Below are 20,245 nucleotides of genomic sequence, written 5' to 3'. Positions count from 1 at the left end.
CTAAATTTTTAATTAGGTGACACAAATACACAATTTAGGTGTGTAAGTGCTGGGTGGCAGTGGTGGCTCATTGGGTAGGACTCTCAGAACTCTAAGATTGGTCCCTGGTTCATTCCTCAGCTCCAGGTTACTTTCTGTGTGGATTTCCTTGGGGTTTCCAGATTCCACAGTCAGTGGGCTGGCTTAAATGAAATCTAGAATGGGACATTTCCTGAAGAAAATGTAAGTGGTGCTTGATGGTGCAAAAACCCTTAGGTCTAAATGAAAATTTGGCAACAACTAGCTTTAGGTCTTAATGAATTGGCAATCTATCCAGTGTGTTTAAAGATCCAGCATTCCTGAGAGTCACCATAACCTCAACCAAGACAGAGTTCCTACTTAAAAACGAATGAATAACAATATAAAGATATAACTGAAATCTTTACAGCTAGATTCATATAAAATGGCTTACGTATCAATATCCATTCTGATTCTTTCTCCCCACTGGGAATGGGCATGTGGCATGGAGCATTCTCAGGCCATGGTCAGACTGATTGTCTTTCATCCCCCCTCCTCCTCTCCTTGCTCTCTCCCCCTTGCAGAGTCTCAGCTGCTGGAGCTGATGAAACATCCTCTCAGTTGCTGGATGTCCAAGGGCGAGAGGTTAATGAGTGGTGGGGTAGTTCTACACGGCCTAAACCTCAGAGGAATCTAATTAGGAGCGGGAGTAGAGCAACGTTGTCAGTCAGCACAGATCTCATTCATTAAGGGAGAAAACCCATGCATGGCATCACTCAGAATAATGGTTAAACTTGCTTCTATAGTATGAGTTGACACTCTTGGTGTTTTTTTCGGTTAGGAAAAAATGCCCCAAATTGTTTGTTTCATCGCCATCGACGCCTGTCTTTTACCATAGTCATCGCACCATACACTGGGTTCCCTCTAGGGAGATGGACCAGTCTGAAGTCACACACACACAAACACACACACACACACACACACACACACACACACACACACACACACACACACACACACAATTCACATCAAACGTATTCAGTTTCAGGGTCACCAATGAGCTTTAACATGTATTATAAGTAAGTACCTTACATAAAAATGGCATGAACCAATTATCACTTTTAGCCCAGAAGCTATTCCATGTTCTGTGAACATTCTCCAACATTAATGTGAGTAACTGCTACCAATCGGTAATTCTAATTATTTAACTTTTAACCATTTAAACATAGCAGCCACAGACAAAGACACTTTTCATTTTTTAAACTAGCATTCCTAGCATATTGTTGTTTCTTTACTGGTATACAAACAGTCAGGTAAACTTTTTTTTAATTATAGTTTATTTAGTAAGAAATGGACAATTTATACAGTTCACTTTAGTCACTGGTGTATTGGGTTATAAAGCCTAGCTAGCAAACTTTTCGTTTTTTTTTTTTAAATTTTAGTTATGTTAGGTTTTTTTTAATTGCCTAATAGAAAAGAATCTGAATTTAAATTGCTATCATATATCGCTGTGTGACTTTTTTTTGCCTTGACAGGATGCATCTGCTTCCCTCACTACTAAATATACCTTGTTTGGGCCTATTGGCAGGTGATATACTCTTCCTGTGAGCACCGCTCTTCTGGATGAAGATGTCTATAAAACCAAAGTGAATTCATCACACTAAAGAAGTGACTATATAACTCTATGTGCTTTTTTGATGCTGAAGAATACCATGTGTGAAAAAGACAAATACAATTCATCCATTTGTATACCTGCCAGTTCGCACCCACCTTCCAGCTCTCCTGTACGACACGGTGGCTACCAAATGGAGATGACCAAGGCTTCTTCCAAGACATCTGGCTGGCTATCATCATCTCAAAGATCCTTACACTTGGTTAATTTCACTGAGATTAGCAAAGTAAAGAGACTCTGTTTCTCCCACCCAGCCTGTTTTTCTCTTTTGGCGAGGTCCAAGCTTTTTTTTGAGTTTGAGATTGATTTTAAAGCTCACTGAGGCTTTTGTGACTCTGCCTGTATCTATGTGTTTAGTATGGGTATCTCGGATTTTATTCTTGGAATTTAAAAAAGTATTCTCTCTAAATTCTGGTTCCTTGACCTCAGCTACATCACTTGAGAACTAGTTAATTCAGTTTTATTTCCCGAATATAAACAGAAATGCCCTTAAACTTAAATGTATGTCCGTGTTTCTGTTACCGAACAGGTTTTTTCCTTCGTTGCAAAATATCCTTATCTCTTTCTAGTGCGAAAGCAAAAACCACAATATAAATCGCGTTTTTTTGCATCTCATTAGTTTCTGATTTAATGTACACCTTTAATCTTACTTAGAAACCCTGTGCACAGATCTGGAAAGAATAACAAATAGAGCAGTATCTATTCATATCTGTATTTTAATCTCTATAATAAAGAAATTTATTTTAATTTGATTGCATTTATATGCGATGTTTTGTGGCATGGCGGACAAATTAATACTCGCAGATCGACATTGTGTCAATTCTTCTATCTTGTCTAAATTTGTCAAATATTTCCTTCCAAAATCTTTGCACCAAGTTAGGCTGCTTACGTATTTCAAACCTCTAGGGAAGGCATGCTGGATCGTTTCTGTGTGTGTGTGTGTGTGTGTGTGTGTGTGTGTGTGTGTGTGTGTGTGTGGGGTTGGGGGTTTTTGGCGGCTGGAAGTGATTTGTTTGTGTATGGTTTGTATATTACGGGTGACCTCCAGAGCAGAGGGATATCGACAGGTGGCTTATGTTGGTCAGAAATAATGGTGCTAATCTAATGCCTGCAAATGGATATCTAAACATCTAGCGTCCTATCAACCACAATCACACCAGGCACCGCACACACCAACTACTCATACACATAGTGGTGTATAAACGCACACAAGTCCGAGTTCGGAACTGATGTTGCTAAAATCAGATTAATAGTATATTCGATTTCTGGAACCAATGTTGCCCTGTAAACCAAATGTGTCGAGTCAGAGAAACATTCAACTCAATTCCACATCAATTATCAACACAATGTTATACTGAATCATTTCTCTGTTTCACACATTCTTACACACTCTTTCTCTCTCTGTCAGCTTGGCAGCTAATTACAGTCTGGTTAGGTATAGTTTAGTCAGATTAGTGAACATTATCTCAAGGAAATAACAATGTTTTGCATATTGATCGTACATTTAGTTCTATATGTAACAAATAATATAAAATATATCAGATACCAAACCACAAAGCATAAAACATCTTCCATGCATCTGCTACTAGGAATTGTATTTGCTGGAATACTATATAGATTAAAGTTTATGAACACCTGACACCATAAAATTGGTATGTCTTCTTTAAACATCTACATTTACTCCCCATTCACTGTTAACCTCCACTCTTCTGGAAATATGTCTTACTAGATTCTAGAGTGTGCTTTTGTAGATTTGTGCTTATTCAGCTATAAGGGTGTTCATAAAATCAGTTACTGATGTAGGTGAGTTGTGGAGGCCTGGGTTGCAGTCAGTGTTCACAATCATCCCAATGGTGTTCAGGCCAAACAAGATCTTCTAGTCTAATCAAGGTAAGCATATATCTTCATAGAGCTGGCTTTGTGTACAGTACCACTGACATGCTTGAACACTTTTGGGTTTCCAAGTTCAAGTGAAAGAAAAGTTTTATACTACTGCACCCAAAGGCATCCTATACAATTCTTCTTTTTTTTTCAGCTGCTCACATTAGGGGTCACCACATTGGATTATCCATCTCCATTACCCTCTGTCCTCTGCATCTGCCTCTTTCAAACCAACCACCCGCATAACTTCCCTCACCACATCCATACACCTCCTTAGCCTTCCTCTTTTCCTCCTGCCTGCCGGCTCCATCCTCGACATTTACATCCTATACAATTGTGTGTCCCAAAGTTTGTGGTAACAGTTTGGGATAGAACCGCAAATATGGCTGGAAGAGTCAGGTTTCCCAATACTTGTGTCCAATGGAGTGTAAGTAACATGTCAGTTATGTCAACACTTTCATACAAAACCACAGCCATCATTTTCTTAGATAGACATAAATAAACAAAATAATGTTCACATTCTTTTATTCAGGCCCTGCAAACCAAACCCAAGTTATTTTTGCATGGAATTTTACATTTAGTCCTTTTAATTAACTTTATAAAACATATATTAACAAGAATCAAATGTGCTGCAATTTCTGCTGGTTTACATGCATTCGACTTTCTTGAAATTTCTACTAGCGTTGTGTCATAGTCTGTGCTGCATTGTCATTCACTGTGCTATTGTTCTTGCAGTTTTTTTTTTTTTTTTCTATCATTTACCAAGTTGCTCATCCACACAGACATTTTTGAAAAAGCTTATGTCCCTGTACTGCGTATGAGTAAAATGTAAGATGGAACGGAGAAGAAACGTGTTTTCAAGCAAAAATGTATTAGTATGGACATGGCCTATGATTCCCCAGGACTACTGGGATGATCTAATGATCCAATCATGTACATAACTATATTTACATATATACATACATTACATTTATCTCATTCATACAACACGAATTCCGGAAATGTTGGGATTTGATGCCTGCTACAGATCTAAAAAAAGGTGGCACAAGGGCATGTTTCCATGGTGTAGCATCTTCTCTTCTTTTCAAAACAATTTAAAGATGGGCATTGAGGTTTTGAGTTTCTGGAGTTTTGCTGTTGGAATTTGGTTTCCAGCTGCTGAAGAGTTTGTGGTCGTCTTTGGTGTATTTTTCGTTTTATGATGTTGGCTTTTGAACTGAACGCAAGAATTTCCAACAAGAATGTCAAATTTGGACTCGTCTGACCATTGGACACTTTTCCACTTTGAAACAGTCCATTTTAAATGAGTCTTGGACCACAGGACACGACGGTGCATCTCAACAATGTTCACATATGGCTTCCTTTTTGCATGATAGAGCTTTAGTTGGCATCTGCAGATTGTGTTTACCGACAGTGGTTTCTGGAAGTATTCCTGTTCCCATTTGTAATGTCAGTGATAAAATCATGCCGATGAGCGATGCAGTGTCGTCTGAGGGCTCGAAGACCACTTTTGCTGATCTTCTGCACTGTAGATTATGAGATTCGCAAAGCCTTTGCAATTTAACGTTGAGGAACATTGTTTTTAAAGTATTCCACAATCTTTTTTACGCCTCTGCCAATCTTTACTTCTGAAAGACTCTGCCTCTCTAAAACATCCCTTTTATAGCTAATCATTTTACAGACCTGATGTCAATTAACTTCTAGATGTCAATTAACTTCTTAACTTTCTAGATGTTCCTCCAGCGGAATAATTTCTGGCATTTTTCAGCCCTTTGTTGCCCCCGTGCCAACTTTTTAAAGAAATTTAGCAGGCATCAAATTTGAAATTAGCTCATTTTGTGCATACAAGTATAAAATTTCTCAGTTTAAACATTAATGTTCTCTATGTTCTATTGCGAGTAAAATATTGGCTCATGTGATTTAAAAGTCTGTTAGTTTTCATTTTATTCAAATTTTCCAAACTTTTCTGGAATGTGAGTTGTACAACTATGCTATAGTAACAGCAACAGTTATGGGAGTAGCAGCTTGGTGGAACTCAAAATGTTCAGATCCAAAGCATAATGTATAAAGTCCAATTAACCACTAAGCTCCTACCTCCCCATATTAGTGGTATGCCAGCCAAGGAAGGCCAACTAATTAGACAAAAACAACAGAATCATGAGCAGCTTATAGTCATGTGATGTGAAATAAGGCAAATGCAGGCGTAATCCAAATATCGTAATATTTTTGCACAACATAACAACAAAAACTGGGCAAACCAACAACAAGATTAAAACCAAAAAAATAAAACAGAGTACTTTTTGTTAAACGGCAGAGAACGAGAGTGAGGGAATGAGAATGAATGAGAGTTCTTTAAAACTGTGGCTATAATTGGAAACGGGTATAATTGATCAGCATGAGGTTATTTGTGACTGTGCGAGTGTGTGTTGGGAGTTGGAGTTCAGGACAGCCATCTTTAAATTGACGATGTCTGATGGGAAATCAGGTTTGTACCTGGTAGTGACCTGACATAAACAGAGTGTCAGATTAATGCTAACATTTACTAGCATTTACATTTACTGATGGTTGGTTGTCATGTTATGGGATGTTTTTCAGGTTTAGGATGTACCACAGAAAAAAACACAACTGCTTTTGGTTTTATAATGACAAGTCAAGTTAATTTTATTTGTATAGCGCTTTTCACAACAGACAATGTCTCAAAGCAGCTTTACAGAAATCAACAGTCAAGGTGAATAGTGTGCATTTAACCCTGATGAGCAGCCATGGTGACTGTTGCAAGGAAAAACTCCCTGAGATGTTATGAGGAAGAAACTTTGAAAGGAACCAGACTCAAAAGAGGAACCCATCCTCATTTGGGTGACATCAAGAGTTTGATCATAAATCTTTCAACAATACAGAACACTGGAGAGTGAGAACTAACATGAGTACTGGAGTATAAGATTATAAGTAAATGTTCTTTCTACAGTCTTTGGTATAAAAGTAGGAGCTACTGAGCTCTACATTTGTGATCATCACAGATCCAGCATCAGCTTCTCCATGCCAGAGCCTTTAAACACTCCAGGGGTTCCAATGTCAAACTCCACACATGCAGTGGGATCCAATTGGCACTGGTACGTCTCTACAGAGAAACTATGAAAAGGAGCTGACTAGAAGATCTGATGGATCAGTGAAGCAGATTGCTTATGATTTGTGGTGGTTAGATGATGTCATTTATCAAATTAAGATGTAAATTAAACTGTATCTTTCATCCTGTTCCTAATAAACTACCAATTGAGTGAATTTTACAAAAACCAAGTACTTTTTTTTATATTAAACTCAACAATAAAATTTTATTTCTGGTCTGACTGATAACCTAAAATGTTTTTAACGTATATTGAATATGATTTGCATCTGTATTTAAATGCTTTTTCCCCAACACTACCCCTGAGGAAGCGCTGTGTCGTATTGAAAGTGTTTCATGACGAAAAGTGAAACTCGGTGTCTTTAAAAACCAAAAGCACAGATTCAGTTGCATGCAAGCACCAAATATTATCGGGAAATGTTCACTGCTGTGACCTTTTTAGGTTTCTTATTTCTTCACCTTTTACTGATACCATGCACGCATGCACTGTCATAGCAAGTACGGCCACATGTTGAAATGCTTTCCGTTGTAAACAGACATGCAAAGCATAATGCAAATTTCTTCCAAGAAATGTCTCATCTTAACACTGAAAATTGTTTAGTCATAGGTACGAGACTTATAGCTGAACTGACTACTGCCCTACTAATGAATGACCAACAAACATTACAATTACATACATATAAGAACCTTAGGTGGAGCTGGACTCTGTCCTACAGCTAGAATCTGAGGTGGACGTTCTTCTTTCCGCCTAGCCACATCCACAAAGATCTGCTTCCCACCCCAGATCCTGCCATTCATCTGACTGATGGCCTTTGTTGCTTCTTTGGCTGATAAAAATTGCACAAAGCCAAACCCCCTGGATCGTCCGTTTTTCTATTATGACCTGTAAGAGACAGGAAGGACATGGTAATGAGGCTAATTACGAGGACAAATCATCAGTGAAGATTTTTTTCATACTAAACACACTTGAGAGTAAGTAAAGGGAAGTGGACAGAGGTTTTTGTGAAAGACATAAAATGTAGGGATTATTACTGACCTCTGCGTTGGTGACGGTTCCAAATTTGGAGAACTCCCTGTGCAGGTACTCATTATTTATATGTTCATCCAGGTTCTTTATAAAGAGTTGAAGTTCTTTCTGTAGCAGAGAAGACAAAGTCAGCATCCCTGTGTGTGTGTGTGTGTGTGTGTGTGTGTGTGTGTGTGTGTGTGTGTGTGTGTGTGTGTGTTTACCTGCTCTGATGGAGAAGAGCCGAGCGTTAGAGGAGCATCTCCATCAGGATTCTAAAAAGGGCTTAGTAAGAGGGAGAACAGTCCACTTTCTACACGGGGAAAAGTCTGGATGCTTCAGGTAGTAATTCTCCCACCACGGCATTAGGGCTCCTGATTTTACAGAATTGAACAGGTAAGGTGAACCATGTGTATTTATCCCTGATGAGCAGCCTGGAAAAACCCCATTAGATGTTATGAAGAAGAAACCTTGAGAGAAACCAGACTCAAAAGGGGAACCCATCCTCATGTGGGTGACATCAAGAGTGTGATCATAAATCTTTAAACAATACAGAACACTGGAGAGTGAGAACTAACATGAGCACTGAAGTGTAAGATTATGATTAATGTTCTTTCTACAGTCTTTTATTTGTGGTTATAAAACTAGGAGCTACTGAGCAACTCATAAAATAGCTCAGAATTTGTGATCATCACAGATTCAACACCTGCTTCTTCATGCCAGAGCCTTCAAACACTCCAGGAGGTCCAGTGTCCAAACTCCACATGAAGTGGGATCCAATTAACACTGGTACGTCTCCTAGATGGTTCGAGATGTTTGTGAGATCGACATCTACTTCTTTAAAGGTCCACAATCTTTATAAGGTGGGACGTGATTGGGGCTGGAGCAACCTCAGGATGCTTCGGGATGGGGAGAGGAAGAATCAGAGCATTGGAGCTCCTGAATGGCGCGAGAGTGGGGGACGGACACCATGGCATACTCGTGAAATCCAAACTAACACTCCACTGCTTCACTGTGTGTAGGATAGAAAAGTCCTTCACTAAAGTGGTGAGAGAAGGAGAACTGATTCCCCAGATGATGGACAGAACATGGGGTCTGACCAGGTAGTTGACACAAGTGGTTAAAACAACAATTTTCTTTCACACACAGCACACGGAAACAACTTTCTAATAATGCAACCGAAACTTCCTGTCCAGCGATAAACAAAACTGACAATTCATTTATTTTATTTTTATCAAGTCGAAATAAAAGGCAGTGTCGATAAACATTCGTAAAACTTTTACATTTCAAAGACACGATGTACAAATCTAAAGCTGTGTATGGGCAAGAATCGGGCGATACGATACGCATCACGACGCGGGGGTTACGATACGATATTTTGCGATACGTTCCGATACTGTAAGCAAGTCGATATTACTGGGGTATTTCTTATTTTCGGAATTTGGATATAATTTTAGGAAATCTGTTATTAAGAGCAGACCACCATATGCAAACCTCAGCTAAAAAATTTCACCAGCACACAGCGGGATCTGAATTTGCATTAATTACATCTAAAATGACACTGCTAACCCGAACTTCTTAAACCCACCCACGTGCCAGCCCAGTGTCACGTATCACACGTCAGTGTCAAGTGTTTTGCAGTACATGAACACTATTAATATCATTGTACTAAATATGGTATACTGCCGTAGCTAGTCTGAGTCTTTACTTACACACTTACCATAAACATTTATGTAGGGATACACAATAATTATTATTTTTCTCTCCCTGTCGTCCCTCTACTCTCTCTCTCTCCCTCTCTATCTCTCTCTCTCCTCTCTCTCTCTCTCTCTCTCTCTCTCTCTCTCTCTCTATCTATCTATCTATCTATTTATCTCTTTCTCTGTCTCTCTATCTATCTATCTATCTATCTATCTATCATCTATCTATCTATCTATCTATCTATCTATCTATCTCTTTCTCTTCTATCTATCTTGTTTCTATCTATCTATCTATCTATCTATCTATCTATCATCTATCTATCTATCTATCTATCTATCTATCTATCTCTTTCTATCTATCTCTTCTCTCTCTCTCTCCTCTATCTATCTATCTATCTATCTATCTATCTATCTATCTATCTATCTATCTATCTATCTATCTATCTCTCTCTCTCTCTCTCTCTCTCTCTCTATCTATCTATTTATCTCTTTCTCTCTCTCTCTCTCTCTCTCTATCTATCTATCTATCTATCTATCTATCTATCTATCTATCTATCTATCTATCTATCTATCTATCTCTTTCTCTTCTATCTATCTTGTTTCTATCTATCTATCTATCTATCTATCTATCTATCTATCTATCTATCTATCTATCTATCTATCTATCTATCTTTCTCTCTCTCTCTCTCTCTCTCTCTTCTATCTATCTATCTATCTATCTATCTATCTATCTCTCTCTCTCTCTCTCTCTCTCTCTCTCTCTCTCTCTCTCTCTCTCTCTCTCTCTCTCTCTCTCTCTCTCTCTCTCCTTAAACATGTTCCTGAGGTACTGATCTGCCTGATTCATTCTGACGCCCAACCTCTGGATGGAGTTTTCTTCATTTGGAGACCACAGTGTTAAGCTGAGGATGGTTCCACATCAACAGCCCAAAGATCCATGAAGTTACTGAGCAACTCAAGAACTTTGAGGATGGATTTAGACTAATTAATATCAACCATCTGCTCAATGGTTCAGGCCTATATTAGGAATATTATCCATATTACTCAATGCATATTTCACTTTTGTATCACAGTCTGTAGTCGTCTCTCTGGTCACATGATTCCCAAAGGCACTTAAACCACAAACACACTACAGAAACATTATTTTAATACAAAATTATCTTCAAGTTTAAATTGTAGAAAAACGGGATTTATTCCAAAATGTGCACAAAACAGGCAAATTAACCGCATTTAATGATTTCAGTGATTTTACTTCCTGTTTAAATGAAGTGTTTCCACAGTTTGTGATTGTAATTGGATGTATGGTGTTTTTTGTCATTAGTTTGTCTATTTTTATTATTATTTTTATTATTATTATTATTTATTATTTATTTGATTGTTGAGTTTTATATAAAAAAAGAGACTTGGTTAATGTACTGTAAATCTCACTCAAATGGCAGTTTATTAGGAACAGGATGGAGATACAGTCTAATTAGTACGTAGATGTACTTTTCGCAGAATAGGCCAATTAACCCCATTAAAATGCTTTTAGTGATTATACAGTCTGTTTATATGAAGTGTTTCCACAGTTTGTGACTTTAATTGGTACGGTGCATTTTTTCAGTAATTTCCCTGTGTATTAATTATTGTTCTTATTATAATCAATAATATTATGATTCATTTCTAAAGAAAAGAATAGAAATAGGGGTGAATTAAATAGAAAATAGCTTTAGTGGGGAAAGCAGGGCCGGCCTAAAACCTTTTTTATTATGCTGTTTAAGATCGGAGCAGTATTGCAGGAATTTCTAATGGTTAAAACTGTTAAACGAGGACAGGGTAGTGGTTTCTCTAATGAACAGAGCTTCTCCATGTCTGACTACAGATCATGAGAACATTATAAGAGTCATTATTTTAAAACCTACGATACGACACTGGCTATTTATTTGAACGCAAGTCTATTGAATGGCCAGTCGTTTACTATCAATGGCAGCAGGTCCATCAGCGGACCCCCTCAAACACACTTCAGAGTAAGTACCTTTTGAGTCAATGGGGGTATTTTCAGGGTCTCAGGCGATTGAAACTTTTTTTTTTAAACACTGCTTTTTTAATTAGTTTTGGATTAAACCCATTTAATTGAAGCAATGAACAAGTTATAAATAATAACAGCTCTATTAATATGATTGCACTTTAATAACTTTGATTACGGTTAGTTGTGATTTTCACCCTTTTAACAAAATGGACTCAATTTTGATTAATTTAGAATTAGTTTATAAAATAATATATCCAATAATAATCCAATATATCCAATGTTATTCTGAAAATATGCAACCTTTTATATTATAACATAAAAAACAAACAAACAACAAATATTATATTATATTATTATTTATTTATTAATTTTTATTATTTATTTATTATTATTTTTATTTATTTATTTTTTTTTTATTGTATACTGAAACATTTTTTATTCTATAATGAAATATTAGAAACATAATATTCACATTTTATGAAGGAAAAATAAGGAAGAAATAATAATCTCATAGGGTGTAAATATATAGTTATAATAACTAATATACTAACTTTCTGAAAATTTACATTTATGTATATAAAACTTACCTAATACATTTTCAAGATTTATGTGTTGTTTTTTTAAAGAAAATATAACATTTTTTCCTTATATCAATTTATATCCAGTCAACATAGGAAATAAATATTAATAAAATAAATAAATAAAAATTTTACATACATTTCTGCATACAGATGCAAAACTGTCTCATCATGCAATTCACAAAAATCTTTAGGAACTGATTAGTTGGATAAATTATTAATTATATAATTAATTTTATTAGTGACACAGTATTTGTTATTATAAGTCCAAATCAACTTCCAGTTGATATTCTTAAATTATTAATAGTATTAATATTATTACATTTTCTATCTTTAATATCAATACCATTGAATATTGAAATTAAATATTTTTTAGATGTTGATTCACTGAAGCCGTGCAAAAGCCTCACAAATCCTACTGCAATCTTATATATTCATGTAGAGGAAATAAAATATAACATTTATGTAATAAATTGGTTAATGTAAGTTAATATCCTTCATTGTTTATAAATTATAAAGCCATCAAAATATCATTGTTTACTAGTGATTCTCTTTATATAAATAAAATATTTCAGTAAAATATATCAATTAAGGTATATTGAATAAATTGAGTATTTGATTAAAGTGTCACAAATTAAATTGATTAAATAAAATGATAAAAATAATAATATTTATTTAAATATTTTACTTTCGTTAGAGTCCATGTGGGTAATGAAAATGTGTATATTATTGTGTGTTTTACATTTAATATTTACATTTATAAACATATTTTCTTAACTGATTTACTTATTTCATCATCTTTTATCAAATGTCTGCATTTAGGAAACACACAAGATATTTACTTATTCTTTCAATTTATTAATTTATAAATTTATTGATTCCTTCATTCCTTCATTCATTCATGCATTTATACATTCACTTATTCAAACCCCTGGGGCCAAGAAGCCGATTTCTCTTTTATTTGCCCATAATTCTATTCTTTCCTTTAGAAATGGACCATAATAATAATGATATAATAATAATAATAATAATAATAATACACACAGACATTAATGAAAGAGAGAGAGAGAGAGAGAGAGAGAGAGAGAGAGAGAGAGAGAGAGAGAGAGAGAGAGAGAGAGAGAGAAAGATAGATAGATAGATAGATAGATAGATAGATAGATAGATAGATAGATAGATAGATAGATAGATAGAGAGGAAATAGAGAGAGACAGAGAGGAGGGAGAGAGAGACAGAGATACAGAGGAGGGAGAGAGAGAGAGAGAGAGAGAGATAGAGAGGAGAGAGAGAGAGAGAGAGAGAGAGAGAGAGAGAGAGAGAAAGGGAGAGAGAGAGAGAGAGAGAGATAGAGAGAGAGAGAGAGAGAGAGAGAGAGAGAGAGATAGAGAGATAGAGAGAGAGAGAGGAGAGAGAGAGAGAGATAGAGAGATAGAGAGGAGAGAGAGAGAGAGATAGAGAGAGATAGAGAGATAGAGGGAGAGAGAGAGAGAGAGAGAGAGAGAGGAGAGAGAGAGAGATAGTGAGGGAGAGAGAGAGTAGAGGGACGACAGGAGAGAAAATAATAATTATTGTGTATCCCTACATAAATGTTTATGGTAAGTGTGTAAGTAAAGACTCAGACTAGCTACGGCAGTATACCATATTTAGTACAATGATATTAATAGTGTTCATGTACTGCAAAACACTTGACACTGACGTGTGATACGTGACACTGGGCTGGCACGTGGGTGGGTTTAAGAAGTTCGGGTTAGCAGTGTCATTTTAGATGTAATTAATGCAAATTCAGATCCCGCTGTGTGCTGGTGAAATTTTTTAGCTGAGGTTTGCATATGGTGGTCTGCTCTTAATAACAGATTTCCTAAAATTATATCCAAATTCCGAAAATAAGAAATACCCCAGTAATATCGACTTGCTTACAGTATCGGAACGTATCGCAAAATATCGTATCGTAACCCCCGCGTCGTGATGCGTATCGTATCGCCCGATTCTTGCCGATACACAGCTTTAGATTTGTACATCGTGTCTTTGAAATGTAAAAGTTTTACGAATGTTTATCGACACTGCCTTTTATTTCGACTTGATAAAAATAAAATAAATGAATTGTCAGTTTTGTTTATCGCTGGACAGGAAGTTTCGGTTGCATTATTAGAAAGTTGTTTCCGTGTGCTGTGTGTGAAAGAAAATTGTTGTTTTAACCACTTGTGTCAACTACCTGGTCAGACCCCATGTTCTGTCCATCATCTGGGGAATCAGTTCTCCTTCTCTCACCACTTTAGTGAAGGACTTTTCTATCCTACACACAGTGAAGCAGTGGAGTGTTAGTTTGGATTTCACGAGTATGCCATGGTGTCCGTCCCCACTCGCGCCATTCAGGAGCTCCAATGCTCTGATTCTTCCTCTCCCCATCCCGAAGCATCCTGAGGTTGCTCCAGCCCCAATCACGTCCCACCTTATAAAGATTGTGGACCTTTAAAGAAGTAGATGTCGACCCCACAAACATCTCGAACCATCTAGGAGACGTACCAGTGTTAATTGGATCCCACTTCATGTGGAGTTTGGACACTGGACCTCCTGGAGTGTTTGAAGGCTCTGGCATGGAGAAGCAGGTGTTGGATCTGTGATGATCACAAATGTTGAGCTATTTTATGAGTTGCTCAGTAGCTCCTAGTTTTATCACCACAAATAAAAGACTGTAGAAAGAACATTAATCATAATCTTACACTCAGTGCTCATGTTAGTTCTCACTCTCCAGTGTTCTGTATTGTTTAAAGATTTATGATCACACTCTTGATGTCACCCACATGATGATGGGTTCCCTTTTTGAGTCTGGTTCCTCTCAAGGTTTCTTCTTTATAACATCTAATGAAGTTTTTCCAGGCTGGTCATCAGGGATAAATACACATGGTTCACCTTAACTGTTCAATTCTGTAAAATCAGGAGCTCTAATGCCGTGGTGGGAGAATTACTACCTGAAGCATCCAGACTTTTCCCCGTGTAGAAAGTGGACTGTTCTCCCTCTTACTAAGCCCTTTTTAGAATCCTGATGGAGATGCTCCTCTAAAGCTCGGATCTTCTCCATCAGAGAGCGAACTCACGTTCATTTCACCTGAAATAACATGATCGCGAGCCCCGGAGAAAAACGGACGAAACACTCCGCCCTCACACACACACACAGTGAACAACCTGGATGATCGCCATATTGGTGAAAAATCCCCTACCTCGGTTTTTATGTCTTCTAAAAAAAACTGCTTTAAAACAGGGGAACAAACGCGCTCCTCGAAAGACACGCAGCCGACAGGGAAGGAAAGAATCCCGGGAATCAAAAAGATCTTTTAAGATGATTTTGGGAAGAAAAAGTGATAAAAAAAAAAAAGTTATGTAAAATCCGCCGCAAACAAATCGCGCCAAATAAATTAAAAAACAGGAAGTGACACGACTTTACATCTCCCCTCTCCTCTCAAACTCGGAGTCACGTGACCGGAGAGACACGAACTGTTTACTGTGACGCAACAGAGGATACGCGCCTACTGTGACGTCACATGAAATATATAATGCACCTCTGCACAGTGGAATCTCATCAGTTTCTCGAAAACAAGCGATACGAGTAGCAGCAAAAACAACAGGAGTATAAACTAACAGCGATTATAAGATTATTCTACCACTATACATTTATAACTGGTGTGTAGCCTTGCACACACACACACACACACACACACACACACACACACACACACACATATATATATATATATATATATATATATATATATATATATATATATATATATATATATATATATATATATATATATACAGGAGTGCAGAATTATTAGGCAAGTTGTATTTTTGAGGATTAATTTTATTTGAGGATTTAATTTGAACAACAACCATGTTCTCAATGAACACAAAAACTCATTAATATCAAAGCTGAATATTTTTGGAAGTAGTTTTAGTTTTAGCTATTTTAGGGGATATCTGTGTGTGCAGGTGACTATTACTGTGCATAATTATTAGGCAACTTAACAAAAACAAATTCATACCCATTTCAATTATTTATTTTACCAGTGAAACCAATATAACATCTCAACATTCACAAATATACATTTCTGACATTCAAAACCAAACAAAAACAAATCAGTGACCAATATAGCCACCTTTCTTTGCAAGGACACTCAAAAGCCTGCCATCCATGGATTCTGTCAGTGTTTTGATCTGTTCACCATCAACATTGCGTGCAGCAACCACAGCCTCCCAGACACTGTTCAGAGGTGTACTGTTTTCCCTCCTTGTAAATCGCACATTTGATGATGGACCACAGGTTCTCAATGGGGTTCAGATCAGGTGAACAAGGAGGCCATATCATTAGATTTTCTTCTTTTATACCCTTTCTTGCCAGCCACGCTGTGGAGTACTTGGGCGTGTGTGATGGAGCATTGTCCTGCATGAAAATCATGTTTTTCTTGAAGGATGCAGACTTCTTCCTGTACCACTGCTTGAAGAAGGTGTCTTCCAGAAACTGGCAGTAGGACTGGGAGTTCAGCTTGACTCCATCCTCAACCCGAAAAGGCCCCACAAGCTCATCTTTGATGATACCAGCCCAAACCAGTACTCCACCTCCACCTTGCTGGCGTCTGAGTCGGACTGGAGCTCTCTGCCCTTTACCAATCCAGCCACGGGCCCATCCATCTGGCCCATCAAGACTCACTCTCATTTCATCAGTCCATAAAACCTTAGAAAAATCAGTCTTGAGATATTTCTTGGCCCAGTCTTGACGTTTCAGCTTGTGTGTCTTGTTCAGTGGTGGTCGACTTTCTGCCTTTCTTACCTTGGCCATGTCTCTGAGTATTGCACACCTTGTGCTTTTGGGCACTCAGTGATGTTGCAGCTCTGAAATATGGCCAAACTGGTGGCAAGTGGCATCTTGGCAGCTGCACGCTTGACTTTTCTCAGTTCACGGGCAGTTATTTTGCGCCTTGGTTTTTCCACACGCTTCTTGCGACCCTGTCGACTATTTTGAATGAAACGCTTGATTGTTCGATGATCACGCTTCAGAAGCTTGGCTATTTTAAGACTGCTGCATCCCTCTGCAATATATCTCACTATTTTTGACTTTTCTGAGCCTGTCAAGTCCTTCTTTTGACCCATTTTGCCAAAGGAAAGGAAGTTGCCTAATAATTATGCACACCTGATATAGGGTGTTGATGTCATTAGACCACACCCCTTCTCATTACAGAGATGCACATCACCTAATATGCTTAATTGGTAGTAGGCTTTCCAGCCTATACAGCTTGGAGTAAGACAACATGCATAACGAGGATGATGTGGTCAAAATACTCATTTGCCTAATAATTCTGCACTCCCTGTATAAATATATATTAATTATATCATTATTATTATTATTATTATTAATATTATAATTATTATTATATATCTGTATATCTAAATAGTTTGATTTATGTTATTTTTTTAGGTAAAAATGAATTTCAAACTCGCAACACTATATGTGGGTGATCTGCACCCTGAAGTGACAGAAGCCATGCTTGTATGGAAATTTAGTCCTTCAGGCCACCTTCACTCCGTCCGGGTCTGCAAAAAATGGGAGACCGGCGCTTCACTTGGATATGCATATGTCAACTTTTACCAGCAATCTGATGGTAATTCAAACCACACCAAACTTTATACACTATTTCTGCTCTTTATAGTTGTATTTATGGTTACAGATGTAATTTCTGTATCATTTAACATTTCTTTTACATGGATATGGTTATGATATATGAAATAAATACAACTTCAAAGAGTTGATTTCTTACCAGTCTGTACCAAAGTTACCAATAATTCTGAACATGACTTTTTTCCTGAAATGAATCACCTGTAATGAATTTTGTTCCCTCAGCTGAGCGAGCATTGGAAACACTTAATTGTGTGCCCATTATGGGGAAGCCAATGAGGGTCATGTGGTGTCAGAGGGATTCCACCATAAGGAAGAGCGGCGTTGGAAACCTGTTTATTAGAAACTTAGATGTGGAGACAGATGACAACTTGACCCTTTTTGACCTCTTTTCATGCTTTGGAAAAGTCCTGTCATGCAAGGTTTGAGCTTTGTTTGGATCTGAATAACATCTGTATAGCATAATTAGTGTGTTTTTTATACTGAAGTCCTGTATTAGATCTGTTTGATATAAATTGTGTGTGTTAACATTGTGTGTCTCTCCTGAAGGTTGTAGCTTACAAGACGGGGACAAAAGGGTACGGTTATGTCCAGTTTGAGTCTCAAAAGGCGGCGAATTTGGCAAAGGAACGACTCGACGGCAAACTTTTCAACAACCATCCAATGTAAGCTGTTGCGAGTATTTCAGTTAACATCAGGTGTAATTTTCATTTTGTAAACAAAAACTGACAGCAGTGTCTCTGTTGTGTTACAGCTCCGTCGAGCACTTTAAATCTCGTGAGGAACGTGAGAAACCCCAGAACAAGCAGGTAAACACACACACACACACACACACACACACACACACACACACACACACACACATACACACACATACACAGGGATGCTGACTTTGTCTTCTCTGCTACAGAAAGAACTTCAACTCTTTATAAAGAACCTGGATGAACATATAAATAATGAGTACCTGCACAGGGAGTTCTCCAAATTTGGAACCGTCACCAAAGCAAAGGTCAGTAATAATCCCTACATTTTATGTCTTTCACGAAAACCTCTGTCCACTTCCCTTTACTTACTCTCAAGTGTGTTTAGTATGAAAAAATCGATGATTTGTCCTCGTAATTTCCCTCATTACCATGTCCTTCCTGTCTCTTACAGGTCATAATAGAAAACGGACGATCCAGGGGGTTTGGCTTTGTGCATTTTTCATCAGCCAAAGAAGCAACAAAGGCCATGAGTCAGATGAATGGCAGGATCTGGGGTGGGAAGCAGATCTTCGTGGAGGTGGCTAGGCGGAAAGAAGAACGTCAACCTCAGATTCCAGCTGTGGGACAGAGTCCAGGTCCACCTCAGGTTCCAGCTGTTGGACAGAGTCCAGCTCCACCTCAGGTTTCACCTGTGGGACAGAGTCCAGCTCCACCTCAGGTTCCAGCTGTGGGACAGAGTCCAGCTCCACCTCAGGTTCCAGCTGTGGCACAAAAAACACTCCGCATTTCTCTGACAGGAAAATTTCAATTGACATCAATCAACTGACAGGAGAAATAACAATACAATTCTGAAATATAAACCAGAAAAGACTCCAACCTTCAATATAATGCTTTAAAATGGTCTCGATTGTGATTAATTAAATTTTCAGTTTGTCAATCGATTGTGATATACATGCATGAAAAAATAAAATGTAAATATAATATAATATAATAAACATTTTACTGGAACTGGGAACAAATGAACCTAACAGATTTAAAACTTCATCGTGTTACGGAACTGAAGTTGTACACTTGAGGGGTTTTAACATGAACTGCTCTACTCCAGCCAGGAGAACATCTTACTGACATTGACTGAGTTCACTGCTAAGGTTTCTTCAGAAAAAATGGGGGATATGCTTTAAACAGTATCTGGAAACAACTTCTCTAATAGTCAATAAGCATCCTGACTCGAGATTATCTCTAAAATCTGAAATGATCCGAAATCTAGCGGAAGGTCCGCTTGTCAGTGCTCAGACCACACGCCGCACACTGCAACATGTCTGTTTGCATGGGCATCATCCCAGAAGGAAACCTCTTCTGAAGGTGGCTCACAAGAAACCCTGAGAACAGCTTGCTGAAGACGGCCTGTCCAAGAGCATGAATTACTGGAACCATGTCCTGTGGTCTAATGAGACAAACCTGTTTTTAAACACACTGGTTTTATGTTAGTGAGTTTTGGATTAAACCCATTTAATTGAAGCAAGCGAACAGGTTATAAATAATAACAGCTCTATTAATATGATTGCACTGTAATAACTTTGATTACGGTAAGTTGTGATTTTCACCGTTATAATAAAACTGGGGAAAATAACACAAACTCCCTGCTGTTACATGGACTCAATTTTGATTAATTTAGAATTAGTTTATAAGCTAATATCCAAAAATAATCCAATATATCCAATGTTTATCCTGAAAATATGCAAAAAAAAAACATTTGAAGGTTGCCATATGTATAATATATGCATACTTTTATACTGTATATAATAGGGGTTGTATGCATTCGTACCATTGTACATGTATTCGTACCAAACCTTTTCAGTACACGGATTTCGGTATGGTGCAGATGTGTACTGGATGGAATATTGATTTTA

General features: G+C 37.5%; 1 protein-coding gene and 1 long non-coding RNA gene across 2 annotated transcripts; one reads left to right on the top strand and one right to left on the bottom strand.

Annotated features, from left to right (window-relative positions):
* Positions 1–6,584: 6,584 nt before the first annotated feature.
* Positions 6,585–15,419, bottom strand: LOC124398221. The gene is made up of 3 exons (XR_006928032.1): positions 15,182–15,419; positions 7,708–7,806; positions 6,585–7,554 (listed from the first exon to the last, which is right to left on the bottom strand). It is a non-coding gene; the product is annotated as an uncharacterized LOC124398221 (long non-coding RNA).
* Positions 15,420–15,574: 155 nt separating this feature from the next.
* LOC124398216 (polyadenylate-binding protein 1-like 2) lies at positions 15,575–19,200 on the top strand. Its single transcript, XM_046868300.1, has 7 exons — positions 15,575–15,641; positions 17,434–17,617; positions 17,857–18,053; positions 18,181–18,296; positions 18,386–18,440; positions 18,542–18,640; positions 18,787–19,200. The coding sequence occupies exons 2-7, from the start codon at positions 17,440–17,442 to the stop codon at positions 19,159–19,161; spliced, it is 1,020 nt and encodes a 339-aa protein (XP_046724256.1). The 5' UTR covers positions 15,575–15,641; positions 17,434–17,439; the 3' UTR covers positions 19,162–19,200.
* Positions 19,201–20,245: the final 1,045 nt, after the last annotated feature.

This window comes from Silurus meridionalis, chromosome 15 (genome assembly GCF_014805685.1).
Source record: "Silurus meridionalis isolate SWU-2019-XX chromosome 15, ASM1480568v1, whole genome shotgun sequence".
In the NCBI taxonomy this organism is placed as follows: Eukaryota; Metazoa; Chordata; class Actinopteri; order Siluriformes; family Siluridae; genus Silurus; species Silurus meridionalis.
The sequence above is the reverse complement of the archived record's forward strand: the minus strand, read 5'-3'. Positions and strand labels throughout refer to the sequence as shown.

Bases quoted from the DNA above. Each gene is read 5' to 3' on its own strand.
- LOC124398216 (XM_046868300.1), top strand. From the start codon at position 17,440: ATGAATTTCAAACTCGCAACACTATATGTGGGTGATCTGCACCCTGAA. The intron at 18,297-18,385 runs GTAAGCTGTTGC...GTTGTGTTACAG, and splicing joins CTTTTCAACAACCATCCAAT to CTCCGTCGAGCACTTTAAAT. The intron at 18,441-18,541 runs GTAAACACACAC...TCTCTGCTACAG, and splicing joins AGAAACCCCAGAACAAGCAG to AAAGAACTTCAACTCTTTAT.